The 14,757-nt window shown below is 43.6% G+C and overlaps 2 protein-coding genes across 6 annotated transcripts in view; one reads left to right on the top strand and one right to left on the bottom strand.

Annotated features, from left to right (window-relative positions):
• The window catches only part of yeats2 (YEATS domain containing 2), a 46,239-nt gene extending 41,965 nt beyond the window's left edge, over positions 1-4,274 (top strand). For all 5 annotated transcript variants that reach the window (XM_061243108.1, XM_061243113.1, XM_061243110.1 and 2 more), the window contains exons 28-30: positions 519-593; positions 1,171-1,244; positions 2,263-4,274. In XM_061243108.1, coding sequence (XP_061099092.1) covers positions 519-593; positions 1,171-1,244; positions 2,263-2,383 — 270 coding nt within the window. In that variant the 3' untranslated portion in view covers positions 2,384-4,274. The remainder of the gene's footprint in view (positions 1-518; positions 594-1,170; positions 1,245-2,262) is intronic.
• A 2,108-nt stretch (positions 4,275-6,382) lies between these two features.
• On the bottom strand, positions 6,383-13,087 carry map6d1 (MAP6 domain containing 1). Its single transcript, XM_061244040.1, has 3 exons — positions 12,392-13,087; positions 11,111-11,336; positions 6,383-7,073 (listed from the first exon to the last, which is right to left on the bottom strand). The coding sequence occupies exons 1-3, from the start codon at positions 12,904-12,906 to the stop codon at positions 6,996-6,998; spliced, it is 819 nt and encodes a 272-aa protein (XP_061100024.1). The 5' UTR covers positions 12,907-13,087; the 3' UTR covers positions 6,383-6,995.
• Between the last annotated feature and the right edge of the window lie 1,670 nt (positions 13,088-14,757).

Raw genomic sequence — 14,757 nt, forward strand, 5'->3', positions numbered from 1 at the left:
GTAATTACGACCCCGTCCTATATAGTGCCTTGGGTATCGGTGTACTAGAAGGGGTGATGGGTCGTAACTGCCCTCCGATGGCAAATCGCAGTCACTAAGCAAACCGTGAAACTGGGAAAAGTGGCTTTAAAGTTCTTTGACTGTCCAGGATTTTGTAATTACTGCACTTTTTACGGTCAATTTCCTCTAAAACGGGGCAAGATTTGAACCGGACACTGAAATAAAGTGGATATCTAGATGTTTATTTTAGGTCATGACTGGAGCTAGGCCAGTTACTGGGGTTTGTCTTTGTAGGGCTGATAAGTATGCTTACTTACATATTCCAGATGGAAACCTGTTGTGCAGTACAGTGAGTTATATATTCCCACATCAAAGCATATTTTTAACTAACCACATCTTCAAATGAATAAGACTATAAATTGTGACATAGAAGCATCTCAGCAGACATTTATATGAAATATGAAAAGCCATGTTTTTGGTCTTCTATGTAGCAAACTCCTTACCTGCTCATTTTCCAGATCGGAGTCTCGTTCCAGCCGGTGGAGGTGGAGAAGAACGTTTATGCTCCTGTGGTGGAGGAAATGGTTCTCAAGGTAGCACTTCTGCCATGAAGCGTTTCTGCCAAATCGGGCCCCAAACTCTGACGTTTCTAAAGCACGGGGTCCCTCCCTCCCTCCTCTTCCTGCTGTTTCTCAGCAGAGACGCATTTCAAAGTGATAAATGTAGGAATGCGAACAGGTGTGAAATATTTCACACAAAATGAAGTGCTATCATTTAATTATTCAGTATGCTACTTTTCAAAATGAGTTAAATCGACAGCATTGTACATTTTTAGGTTTTTCTCATTTTAAATATCTAAGACTTTGAGAGGGACAGACGGTATTCTCCATAATTGGCATTATTATTACCATTTGGCATTTATATAATATCCGCTTAGAGCTTGAAATGGATTTTTACACTTCTTGCCAAGTCAATGAAATGCCCATTTGAAAATGAACCTGAGGCTACAGTAAGTATCGGGCTTTCCAGGGAGACCTGAATAGCTGGACTTTATTAGGGTGAGTGATAAATACTTAGTGTGTCTCTCTATATGGCCTGATTGTGTTTTTAGTGCCCGAACAGTTAATCGTATTCTTTTAACAAACTCATCATTCTTCCTTGCTGTCCTAGGCTACGGAGCAGTTTGCCAGTGAGATCCTGAGAGAAGCTCTTGCTGGTGCCTATCAGAAATCACCCCAGAACAGGTAAGAGGTCACGCGGATTTTTCGCTACAATGCTCATTTCACACCACGTACCATGGACTTAGCACAGCAAGTCAGCGTGGTAAAGGGATCCAATTCTAATGCGCAACTTGCCTTTGTGGATGTTATTTATAGATACGATTATTCCGTGTACAAGCGGTGTAATAAAGTAAGTGCCTAGGCAGCGTACAAGGCGGAGGAGGGGGGGCGAGGATATAAAGCTTTAAGCAGCAAATTTAAGTGGCAAATTGGTTTAAGTATAAAATGTTAGATGCGGAAAGGTCGTTTAAGTTATTTAAGATCGGCGGATCAGATCTTATATTTTCAGTGGTTAAAGAGCTTAAAAAGCACAACCGACTGCTATAAAGCCGTTAGCATCGTACCGGCTGTTCAGAGGCAAGGTCGCCCTGATACCACGGGGACAGAGGCGGGCCTGATTGCATTAAGTTTAGCTAAAGAGTCTCTTATCAGCCCAAACTGGAGGTTAAATCCCGGACGGCTCAGTGGCAGGTTTATGGAGTCTGCATCGACCGGCCGTGGTTTACTGCGTGCGCTCTGTGGTCTTAACCGAGCAGATAGGACGCCTTGGGAGTACATTAGTGAAGTGTGGGAATCCTGAAAGAGCTAATTGCCATTCAGACCGTTAGATATGTTAATCGATGGCGATGCGAATCCCACTGAAGACCCACTGTGAGTCGCAAGTACTGTTTCCCTTAGATTGTTTAAATAACGTGTGCAAACGTGACCAATTCTGCAAGAGTTAAAGCTCATTGCTCTCTAATGTCTTGGGTGAAGTCAACCTACTGTTTTGCGTTGTTCGTCTTCTGGGGCTTTTTTGAATGAAGAAACTGTAGGATCGAGGATAAATATGCTCCTCTATTTCAAGTACGAAGGAAGCTCTTTTCCCACTTTTAGCAATGTTGTGGCCAGGTCCGTTGATATGATGTCATGGTTTAAAAATGTGTTGTGCACTGTAATTGGTTAAAAAATTAAACCCTTCCCGTCTCTCGTGTTCCGTCAGAGTGCCCAGAGAAATCACAGCTATGGACATCCACCAGGCCGCCAGCAGCATTCCCACCTGCGACTTCCTCACCAACAAGTACATGGGCTTCCTGTTGAGGGACGGTGGCCATGATGACTGAGGGAGGGGCAGCCCCCCGTTACCACGGTAACCCCGGCCCTCGGGTCACACGGACAGGCTATTCAGTGGCCCTGAGCAGTCGAGGGGTTCGCATGATGTCATACAGGAAGCCATGTTTGTGGGAAGCCAACCCAGGCTGTAGATGCAAGAGGAGCCCAGTTCCAAACGCGTTGGAACGCATTCCACAGGAACATTTGCGCAAGCTCACGACGCCGCACGCCGATCTCTTCCCTTGAGACGAAGCTTTTCAGTGTTCTCTCGCCCCATTGCTGTTTCTCCGTGCAGGCAAGAAATGGGCCTCGGACTACTAGAACACTAATGTCCAGGAGGATGAACTTCCAGTATCTCTCCCACCACCCTCCCTTTTCAAAACGACACTCTCTTGTATCTCTATTCACTCCCTCCACCCTTTGTTCTCTCCCCTCCATTTCTCTCCACTCCGTCTGCCTCTCTTTCTCAGCCGGCACCGCTACACTTAAATGCTGAGGAGACGGTAATCGTCTCAGTCCGTATGATTAGTGAACCGTTTTTTTTTTTTTTTTTTTGTGAAATCGAGAAGCGGAAAGCAGAAAAGCGCAGATGCTGCAAACTGAGGCTGAGCGGACCTGCCGCATACTTCTGAACAATCAAATGACCCCCCCCCCCCATGAGGCTCTGTGAGCTCGATTGTCTCAGTATTGATCTACACACTGCCTTCAGCTGCTTCACTTTATCCATCTCGTACGGCGCTAACAGGAAATGAAGGATGCCCTTGTGCGGCGAAACGAGGCTCCTAGCTCCCCAGTATTTCTCCACCGCCTGCCAGAGCAGTGTCTTCATGCGGTATGGAAGTCAGAGCTCATCTTTCACGCTGGGAAACGAATGTCGATGTTCGGAGAAGGCGACGCTTTTTCGATTTCTGCTGTCCAGAGAGCCTTTGGCTGTCCCTTTTATAAATGACCCGCCCCACTCATTTTTCTTCCTCGGGTGTTCCGCTCGCTCCTCAGAGTTAGCGAGTAATATTATTTCACCCTCACTAACACGGTAAAGTGTCAGTCATATCCCTGGTGCGCTTGGCATTAGCCTGGTCTTGAACGTTCATTGCACCTCAGTGTTGTAGTACAGGATGAGTGGGCTTGGAGTGCTCTTAAAGTGCTTTGTCTGCAGCCCGGAAGGTGCATCACATGACCACCATCTTTAGCTACCATTGGCTAATGCAGGAACAGTGGTTCAGGGTCTGCCATTCGACATTTTTTAGTTTGCTTGTGGTCCAAACCACACTGCAAAGAAAGCCCACAGTCTTAATTCAGTGTAGATTTTACTTTAATGAAGAGAGCCATAAAATCTGGAGTTTTAAGAAGCGCTCTTCACTAAGTAATGTGCTTTGGCGTCTGTGCTTTGTGAGATATTTAAGGAAGTATTACTTTTTTTAAATATACCAACTGGCAGTCTGATAGTAGAAATGTGAGAAAAAGTAAGAAGAATATTTAAAAATATTGGCAGAGCATTTTTGCAGTCGGTTTGAATCTGAGCTATCTTCTTGGCATCTCAGGAGAGAAAGTAACCAACACTCCAGTATGTTTCTGGAATATTCTAAATGCGTGCACCCAAAAAGGGTGGGAGATATATAATGGTGGCGGTGATAGTCTACAACCGGTTTCACTTCAATTTAATGAATTCAAATTTAAGAGAGTTCTTGGTGTCATCACGCACAAAGCTTGACGACCTGGCGGCAGGCTTTTCAGTGCTATCTGTACTTGACCACGACCCTCATTTGGAACTGAAGTGATTTTGCCCGTCTGACCAAATTTTATGTATTGTAGAATTCTTCTGACCATTGTATTTTAATTTCTAATGTACACCAAAAGACTTGGATGGATATTCTTGTATTAAAAATGGAAAACATTGCAAAAGGTTTTGTGTCGTTTGCTTTTGCAGTTGATTCCGGATGGATCTTTGACAGTGTGTTAAGGCTGTCTTGAAGGGATTATGGATTAAAACACTGGTCTTTACTTTTAACAGTATTGGTTTACCTACAGTATCGTTTTTAGATGCTGATTTTATTTTTTATTCAAGCATTTATTCTCTTATTTCATATATTTTGTTTTTGTAAAATATTCACTGCTTTTCTTAGGTTGTTTTGTGTTTTTTCCTATTTCCAAATTTGAGACCCTGAATATAAACACATTTATTCATTTTCATGGATCTGTGAATAACCATAAGAGAACTACCACTAAATTTTCATAATGGTAACCAATTTTGGTTTTTCGACTACTGAACTCTCAGGAACTTCTCAAAGACTTTCGAAAGAACTATGAGTCTTGCAGCCGTTCCCATGAGTCACAAATGCAGATGCGGAGTCCCTTGCTTTGCAGTTTTACCATAACTTTGAAGCTGAAACTTAAGCAAGTGTCACTGTTACTGAAAAAAATCTTAGCGCTTGCTTAAACTTGTGAGCCTCAGGCCTAGCTGTCTCCAGAGAGAGGTAGCAAAGGCTTTTCCCAGAATCCTCTTGTTAAGCATGGCTGCTGGGCAAATCCTTTTTGGGGGATGTAGTCGAACTGTGCTGCCCATAACCAATAGAGACCAGTTTTATCTACATGGTTTACACACACACATGAACAGACCCACAAGAACACAGACACACACACATTCTTACAGACACGCACAGACACACAGCTGTGTAAAATAACTGTAAAAGTCCAATTTTTTTTTCTAGCTGGATTTCAGGAGATTACAGTCGGGGAAGCTGATAAAGCGGCTTTGGGCAGAGCTAGTATTGGGGTCAGATGAAAGGATGTTCTTTAAAAAAGATGACGCGTGTGCCCACTGGATTTTACTTACTTAGCTCTATTCTATTCCTCTTTAGTGAAAGAAAAAGGGATAAGCAGGGGGATAGTTGGTCTGGGAAAACAATTAAGGAGTAATCAGTAAAGTAACCACCCTCAACATTTAGGGCATATGCCCTCTATTGAAAACATAATACATGGCAACCTGTTTTGCCTTTTTATATCTGGTGAAAAAGTATGTTGGGAATATGCATCTAGTTTCAAGAAAGTATCTGTTATTCATATCATTTTACTCATTTTGAGTCAATGTTATGTTTTAACTTGATTGCAAGGTAATTTGGTCCATATCTGGGTAGACTACCTGTGGGTAGTTCTGTAATTTTTAAGTTCTGTGTTTTCTCCTGTTTGTGTTTTACACTGCTTGCTTTTAGTGACCACTGCCCACTCTGCTTTCGTTTTTTAGTTCTCCAGCCAACCTGGGTGCTTTGTTTTGTCTCATATTTCGGTGCAGGTTTATTTTATTGGCCGAGTCCTATTTTGAGCCTGGTGTGCGGGTACTGTCGCAGCTGGGCTGCAGACACCACGCGGGATGGCGGAGGGCATCAAATATATCAGCCGGCTGCAGCGTGCCCTGCGATTCACCAGTTCGCCGCAGTCGCGGAACTCCCGTCTAGCGAACGCCGCATCGTTTTTCTTTTTTCTCGCTTTCCTCCCCCCTCACTGCGGTTCTCGCTCCGCTCAGCTTTTCCCTGTTCAAAAGCAGTCTCCGGCTGAATAAAGCTCCCTTGGTTATTCTGTTCATGCGCCTCGCGTGGCTACATCTTTTTCAGCCGCAGGGAACCCTGCCTCAGTGTCTCCGGGCCAGCACTGCCGCACCGGCTGGTCTTACATAAGGCCTGGCCTGGCCTAACAGAGCTGCTATTGCGTGTGCGTTTCGTTGGTGGACACGCTCGTTCAGAATGACTCTGATTGCTTACCTTTTACAGATACAGATCTGCACATGACCCAGGAGTATGGCAGCAACATATAGGAAATAGGCAATACTCGGCAAATGTCCTGGAGGATTATCCACTCAAACATTTTGCTGTTGTCTGACTTTACCAGTTTATATTTAAAACAGATTTCAAATGTTTTTTGTTAAGAGCATTTTTTGCTGCCTCCTATAGGTTTGACAGTTTTAAAAAATAAGTTGGTGAAAATCATTGACGATTGAAATGAACTGAAAATAAATATTAAGAACATAATATTTATTCTAACTTACAATTTATTCACGTAAATTATTTCTTAGATTTACTTAAGATCTTTAAAAAAAAGAAATTAGACAAACACTGAACAGGTAGTTTCTCAAAATGTCTGAATTCATTAAAAATTAAATAAATAATACAATATATATTTTTGTGGTGCCATTAAAAATCTAGCAGACCTAAAAGGAACACCGTTCTGTACAGACTAGTTATGGCGTACCTTTAAACTGTTTTTCATTAAAACTTCAAAAAATAAATAATCATTCCAGTTCAACATTCAAAAAGCGCACACATGTACACACACAAAATTCACTGGGTAGCCAATGTGTTAGTTTCTAACACTGCAAAAAGCTCATCTAAACTATTTCTTTACATGCACACTTGATCCTCTTGGAATTCCACAATGAAAATGATTTTTTAAAATCACAAATACTCTATATGCACAGGCTCTCATTCAGTATCCATTGCCTTTCACATTGATAGAATCCTTCCAAAGAATAACTTCTCTTGCATAGATTTCATGTTTTATGGATGGAATAAAAATAGGGCCTCTTTCTTTTCCTTGTCATTGTACAGTCTACCGAAGAGTTTTAGGAGCTCTTCATATGTTGAATATCCTGGATCCACTTTGGAAAACAGCAGAGGGGTTGGGAGAGAGCTTGGTTTTCACCAGCTGTTCCTGCAAGAAAAGAAAGACTCTTCTTGATCCTCAGGAGACTCTTTGAAGAAAAACTGCAAACATGACCTCCTATCCTACAAATCAAGGCCAACAAAATACATAAAACCCTTTCAAGTTTTAAAGTTTTAAAGAGTGCTTTGATACTGCCAGTGGCACCCAGCATCACATATTTTTGAACCTTTGCATCTTTTCAGGCTAGTTTACCCTTGCAATAAAATCAATACAGAACTTCTGTACTAGATGGTGGACTACAAATGTAGCAATGGGAGGGAACAGGCCATTGATGTAAAAAAAAAAAAAAAAAGTGTGAAACAGTATAGTTTGTAGAGTGGTCAGAAAACTAAAACTATGGTAATTGGTTAGAACAAAAACCAGCATGTGGGCCAGCCCTCCAGGACTGGAGTTGTGCACCCCTGGTCTTCATAGACTGCATCATGACAATTTGTGTTAACATTAACCCAGAAATAAACGGTTTAATTCTACAAGCAAATCGATCAGTTTTCTGAAATTGACATATAGGCCTGCAACCCGGCTTGCTGCCTAACAGCTACTCTGTGGCAGATAAATCCTTTAGCTTTGTAGACAGAAAAGGCCTGGCATGAGACAGGAGAAACTGGTTCGTATTTATCATGATGCTCTGTACAAGCAGAGGCCTGTGTGGTGTAGATCGGTTCATCACCCCACATGTGGCCTGGTTCGGTAATCGGGTCAAGAGCTGCTGTTCTTCCCAGAAATACTCAACGTGTCCCACAATGGCACAAGAAAATCGGTCATCTGCCCTGCCGTCAGAACATTGACACTCTAGACTTGTTACCTTGCTACGCTGATGTCATCGCCTGTCCTGATTAATACTGGGACACATCCCTGGGGCTAATTCCCTGCCAAAGCCCGAGGGCCAAAAAATTCACTGGCACCACTGTCATAAGGTAAATGGATGAAGTCATAGGAGCCGCACAAATATAGCCAATTCTCGTGTTGATCTTTATCTCATTTGTTCACATCGGCGAATAAGGGTGAAATTGTCTTTGTTTCGGTCGATTAACAGGCTATTGATACGATCTATCTGCTTAAATTGAATTGCTGGAAAATAGGGTATCTTTTCGAAACGGGGTGTTTACGGCTGGTCCCTGGGGGTGGGGGGTGGGGGGGAGGAAGGATGGACATGATAAAAACCAGCACAGTGGTGATATTTGCTGGGGGTGGGGGGCTGAGCACACGGCGTCAGTGCAGTCTGCTTGCTTTTGAAAGCTGCGAAACCACAGCTTCAAAGAGTCACAGCAGTTCTGAACTCCCCTCTCTGTTCTCTGTTTTCTCTCTCTCCCTCTCTCTCTCCCTCTCTCCCCATCTCTCTCCCTCTCTCTCTCCCCCTCTCCCTATCTCTCTCCACCCTTTCTCTCCCCCTCTATCCCCATCTCTCTCCTCCTTTCTCTCTCCACATCATCTCTCTCTCTCGCTCCCCCTTCTCTCCCCCCTTTCTCTTTCTCTCTGTCCCCCCTTTTTCTCTCTCTCTGTCCACCATTTCTTTCTCTCCCTCTTTCTCTCTACCCCCCCCTCCCCTCTCTTAAATTAGATTCCTTTTGAAAGGGCTGCGCTCCTCGCTGCAACACATTCGCACTTTTAGCCAAATGGAAACTAATCCGTCATTCTGTCGCTGGGGTGCACACTGTCCCCGGAGGCCTCCCGCGCTGGCTCGGGAGGCAGCCGAAACTGGGCATCGTGGGAACGGAGAGCACCTCAGTTAATCACAGCTGCCAGAGGACGCATACCCCCCCCCCCCCCCACCCCCAGACGCTGCTCCAGGATCAGTGGATGCAGGTTTAATACAACGTTGTTGTGCAAAAGTGAAAATTGAAGTCGAGCCTGTGCTAAGGGGCATTGGCCAACGCATGAGTACACTAAGCCTGGAAACGAGAAAAGTTTTCACATTCACATTATGCTCTTCCATCCATGGCATTTTGCGCCTTTACCAATTAAAAATGTCTGCCAAACTCTTGTTCCCCATTTACCAAAATGCTAATCCAGTTGTAGGACCAGTGGAGCGATCACTTTATATGCCGTGCTCAACAAAACCACTGTGTCCCCAGTTAAAACTCAAACGCCTATTGTCAAGACTACTTCTCACCTGGGCTGTAAGCACTGTAAAGTATGATATAATCTTAACATTGACCGTCTCGTGTATTCACCCTGTGGGTGTTGGTAAGGGTTTGCCATCTAAAGGTGTCCCACATACTTCAGTGTTCAGATGGAAGTGGGCAAGCAAGTTTGGACAACGTTCAACACTCCATTATTCCAAACATTGGCCTAACATTGAATGTCACCAATTACCAATTCATCCAAATGTTTTAGGAAAAGCTGATCTGAGCTTCAATGGCCTGCTTTAAGTATGAAACTTCACCCTGCAATCTGTGAACTGTGATGGACCTAGGAGAACCATAGGTGCCGATTCAATGTGGGGTTGACAGGGTCGACGCAACCTGTTGCAGGCTTATCGCCCCTTTATTGATTAAAAAAATCCATCTGGTCATCATGCCAAGGCACTCTGCTCACGCCTGTCTCTTTCCTGGCATTGCGTCTGCAGGGCTCTGAGGGTCGCACTCTCACAAATAGAGAATCTATTGGTTTGTGAACTGTGAACTACCTCTCCCGGTCCCACACTTTCTCATTAAAACGTAAATGGCCGTAATGGCACGGCAGGGTTCGCTTGAGTGTCAGTTCTCTGATACACTGCCTCTTGCTGATTTGTTGCTCCTGAACAAATAAAAGGGGAATAGAATACAAGCCTGTGCCTCTGCCTGTATTGGTCAATTCTATTTGGAGGAGAGGAAATGTTAAAAACTCACACTTTCCAAGTGTTCCTTTGTGGACCCTGTGGCTGGTGTTTGATAATTTGGATTGGAACATGGTCTCCCTATACTCTCATCAGAAAGTTCCAAAAGGAACACTGTGATTCCAGAGTGCCCTATCTTATCTCAAAGGTAATTTGTCAGGCAAAATGGTTCTTTCACTGTTCCATCGCTGATAGAGGTTTCCTTAAAAACCTATAAAGAGTTCCTCTACGGAACTCAATGTGTTCCTGGAGATCTATCGTCGTATAGATTTTCACTCCAACCCTATCAAAGCGCACCTCATTCAGCAGCTAGAGATCTACTTGAGCTGCTAATTAGTAGAATCACATTAGGGTTGAAATTAAAACCTCCAGGAGTAGGATTGGACGGCCCTGCATTAGGCAGATGAGGGGAAGAGGGATGAATGGCTCTCTGGCACCCGCAGATGGATCAAAGTAATCGACCTTGCACAAAGTTTCAGCCTGAAGGCTTGGTGAGTTGGTGGTAGGGGGTGCCAACCCCAGGAGACCCATGATTGCTCAGAACTCAGTCATATAAAAGCTGTGATGGAGGCTGGCTGGGGGTGGGTGGGGATTTAGAAGCACCTGACCTGGTCTCTTGTGTCCGCCTACTCTTGTCTAAGTCCTGGTCACGCAGTTCCAACTGATCCCTGTACAGAGCAAATGTGAATTATGTCCACTTCGATAAAATTAGAGGTGCCTCGGGGCAGATCTTTCAGACTTAGTTTTTAACTGGGTCTAGCAGCAACCAGCGTCTCCTTTGAGAGCATCTGTTCTTTTCATGACTTTGAATTTACTGGTAAATATGAGTGCCTGGAATTGCGTAATTGAAAGAATGAGTGAAAAATGAAAGGATGTGATCCATACCCTCAAATTTGGCCATGTTTATGTAGTCTCAGGACTGCCTGAGATGATCCAGTCGATGTAGACCAGGGGTCCACGACTTCCAGGTCCACATGCTGGTTTTTAGGTTAGCGTTTAGGATGCGTTTGTAGTCTCTGGCTGTAGCTGGTGTTTACCCAAATGGCAGATCAAGATATGATTGAGCTAACTCCTGAATAATTAAGAGCAGAAGTTGGCACAAAATCCTGAACTGGATCATCCCTGGTCGTTCACCCCCCTTAGTGAGTATAAATACACCTATTCTCCTTCCATGCTCTTAGTGTGAAAAAATGGGGTAATGAAAGCTCACCTGTCCCTTCATCCCGATGCTGAGCTCTGGTCTCTCAGGTGGGCTGCTTTGCTGGATGCTGGGTGCTTCCACCTGTAAGACCTCCATCTGTTTGAAGGAGTCGCTGCTGAAAGCTGCCTGGTAGCTGGTTTCAGGGGGGAGTTCAACACTGCCAGAGCTTGTGTAGGTTGGTCTCTTTCGAGTTGCCTTGGCTGGTCTCGCTCCTGCCCAAGGCCGATATTCCTGCCTACACACACATTCACATGTAAAGCTAGGAGAATATAAAGCCTGTGCTCTTGGCAAGTTTTTTTGAAAAAATGTCAGATGCAGCTCATGCGGAATATGGGCATGATATTTAACTACTGCCTTGATTTAGGTGGCAGTGTAACTTTTATCTGTGCCATTGTAAAATGATGGATGTGAAATTACATTGTTTATTCATTAGCACAACTGCTTATATATAGCTTCCATACAGACTAAAGTGGGGCGGGGACCCTTGGGAAAACACTGATGATCTGGTACCAGCGGCATCTCGGTAAAAAGACAGTGCAGCTGACTGAGACTAACTGGGAGAAACCAATCAGTGAAATTAGGAGTCCTGGTGTGGAATGAATTTAATGGCACGGCTAATGACTTCCATTGGGGCCAGTATAGCGTAAAGGGATCGAAATTTCTGAGGCATTAGAATTGAGATAGGGAGGGGTAAACGAGCCATCCATCCGGATCATGCGTTTTTTTCTGTCTAAATAGTATTAGACCACATATTTGTAACTTTTTTTCCCCCATTAGGCGCGTATTTTAAGTTAAGCGTGTGCTTACTGCTATTTTATCTATAATGTGGTAATTGCTCCGGTGTATCTTTTTTTTGTGTATGGTCGATAGGATTTTCGTTCGCTTTGCTAATTTTTCGAGAAAACGCAACGTATTACGCGCAGTACCAATAACCGAATTAAATGTATTAATACAGGACGCTCTACGATTAACAAAAAGGGAATTTGAACAATTTGTTCCCACTAGAGTCTTCACCATTAAATTCAGCTCGAACATTGGCTAAGTGGAACATATTCTAGGACTATTTCCCTGATCATTAAACAATTTCTAAGCGTAGAAAAGATGCCTGCTATAAGTTTGCGCAGCTTTTTAATATTGTAGCTCGGTCAGCTTAGTCACTTGCTTATTATTCGGCACATAGTTGTGCGAAAATTTCCAAGCGGGAAAGTTAAAGGACCCATGAACTTTGCTTATGTTAGGTAGTGACCAAGGGTTTACAGTCCTGAAAGAACAGCTCCAACAGCGACATACCTGTACGAGCTTATTTTGGCTGTTCCTATCGGCGGTTTCCCCCACTTCTGTCTGTTTTGTTCATTTTTCACATCCCTTTGCTGGTTCGTAATGTGATAATTATGGTTGGGACTATCCGTGAGAGAATCCCCCTTGTCGCCATTGCTAATCCACGGGAAATTGTCTTTTTTAGGAATTGGCCAAGGTTTGAAATCCTGCTTGTATTGGGTAACACTTGGAAAAGGCACGCCGGAGGGATGATAATCCTCACGGGGCTTTGAGCTCGAATCTCTCCGCGCTCGCCACGATCTCCTGTTCCCAGGCTCTGGGTCCGCCGGTGATCCTCTGTGATCTGGTGTGGTGTAGTCGTTCCTCAGAACCCTGTCCGCTGGGACATGTTTGGTGACGGATCGCACCTCTTGGTCTGTGATTTCGGAGTAGTTCTGAATCGTCAACGGAACCGAGAGATCGGATTTGTCAAACTGGTTCCAGAACCGAGCCAAACAGCACACTCTGCTAATGCACGGCCAAGCCATAATAAGTATTTGGTTCAAAATTAAGAAAAAGAAAAAATAATGAGAAGGGGATAGCGTAGAGCTTCACATACAGAAGTGCCCACGTATGTCCATTCCTTGAAATTTTCGCTAGAGTGCTATCTCCATGTCAGTGTGCAGGAATACCAGGCTGAGCGAGGCAGCTTGTGCTGTCGGGACTTTGTCATTACACATTCATCTCACGTGGTCTAAACGGGTCTACTTGATGCAGAATAAATCTATAACGGCTCGCGGAGAAAGAGAGCGACTGCAGAGACATTACGCATTAATTTGCGTAATTGTGCCAGATTTTTGCGCCATTAACAAGTAATTTACTTCTCGGGGTCTCCACAACGCTGTCAACACAGCCCTTGTAAACTGTCCGCCTCCTTTTATGCTTGACTGATTTATCTTTTATATTTGGATAGTGTACCCTTTCAGTCGCAATTTATGAGGCTAAGTTGGTGTTTCCTGTACAACTACTGTTGTCCTTCTGATTACTCGTTCATATTGTATTAAAAACTAATTTTAGCACTTTTACAATGTATTGCCCAGTAGGCCTACTGGTGTCATTGTGTGAAGAAGAGTGCTTTTATTGGAGGTCCATGATTTAAAGAGGGCTAGTTTTGGAAATATTGGCACATGATCATGACCATCCAGCAGAAGGCTACTAGACTAGCTTTAATCTAGTTAAAAAAAGAAAGAAAAAAGTTTCAGTTTCTTTGACACGTCCGTTCTGTGGCACTTGCACAGGTTGCTTCTGATAAGGGAATTTTAATTTGATTCTCTGTCGTCGATAAGCGGATAAAGTTCTGTTTGCTCCTTGCTTGGCAAACAACATGATGTGTTTTCTTTTCGGTCAGCATGCTTGAAATAAATTGGTTTCATTAAGAATAGTGTCTCAGTTGAAATACTGAGGTAGGTCGAACACATATTTGTTCCTTGTTCTCCCGTTGTTAAAGCCATGAGTTCAAAGATTGTGCCCGATGTACACCTTTCATTTGATTTTAAAAGTGACAGTTGTATTATCATTGCTTCTGTCATTTTCATTCAGTCATTTTGGTTAAATATATTCCGTACAGTAACTGGTGTTGTAAAACAGTTTTTCTAGGTTAGTGTGCCTTTTTCTCACTATGCGTACCTGCCTCTCGACGGGTCCCTGCACAGCCCTGTTTATCAGACGACGATGTCTGCGTGTACTCACACTGGACCTGTCTAAATACAACATGTGAATAACCTGTTACACTTTGTGCTTGACTAGGTGTCTGGACAGTAATGGCTGCTTTGCATAAAAGCAATTACAGTGCAAGCTATCTGTAATCACTCAACCAACAATGTAAATCATTTTGAAGTAATTGACGGTAATATCATATTCCCCTGTCGGGGTTTATGAAACCCTGCTTACATTATACCCACTATGTAAAATGAGACCTCAAATGGGTGTCTTTTGGTCAGACATATTGGAGGAACCACAATACCATAAAAAATATACCTATCAAGAGTAGCTGCAATCTTGATAGATAAATTGTGCTATCCTAAAATAAACCAAAAACAGAGCAAAATGAGAAGTTATTCATAAGAGGGGACTGAGTTACATTACATTAATTTATCATTCTGTTATCCAGAGGGACTTGGGAGTGCCAGCCATGGGTTACAACATAATGCAGCATCAGAGACAAATCCCATCAGAGACAAACTACATTTAAAATGCTTACCTAAAACAAGCGGTGCTGCCAGGGATTTTGGGCCGTGTGAAAAGATTTCACATTCTCACCACCACCCCAGAAATCCCATGTTCTTATATTTTCCGAGGGCCCCTGTCAGTCAGGGCCCCTGGATTCATCTTAACCCCCC

Source organism: Conger conger, chromosome 5 (genome assembly GCF_963514075.1).
Source record: "Conger conger chromosome 5, fConCon1.1, whole genome shotgun sequence".
Lineage (NCBI taxonomy): Eukaryota > Metazoa > Chordata > Actinopteri > Anguilliformes > Congridae > Conger > Conger conger.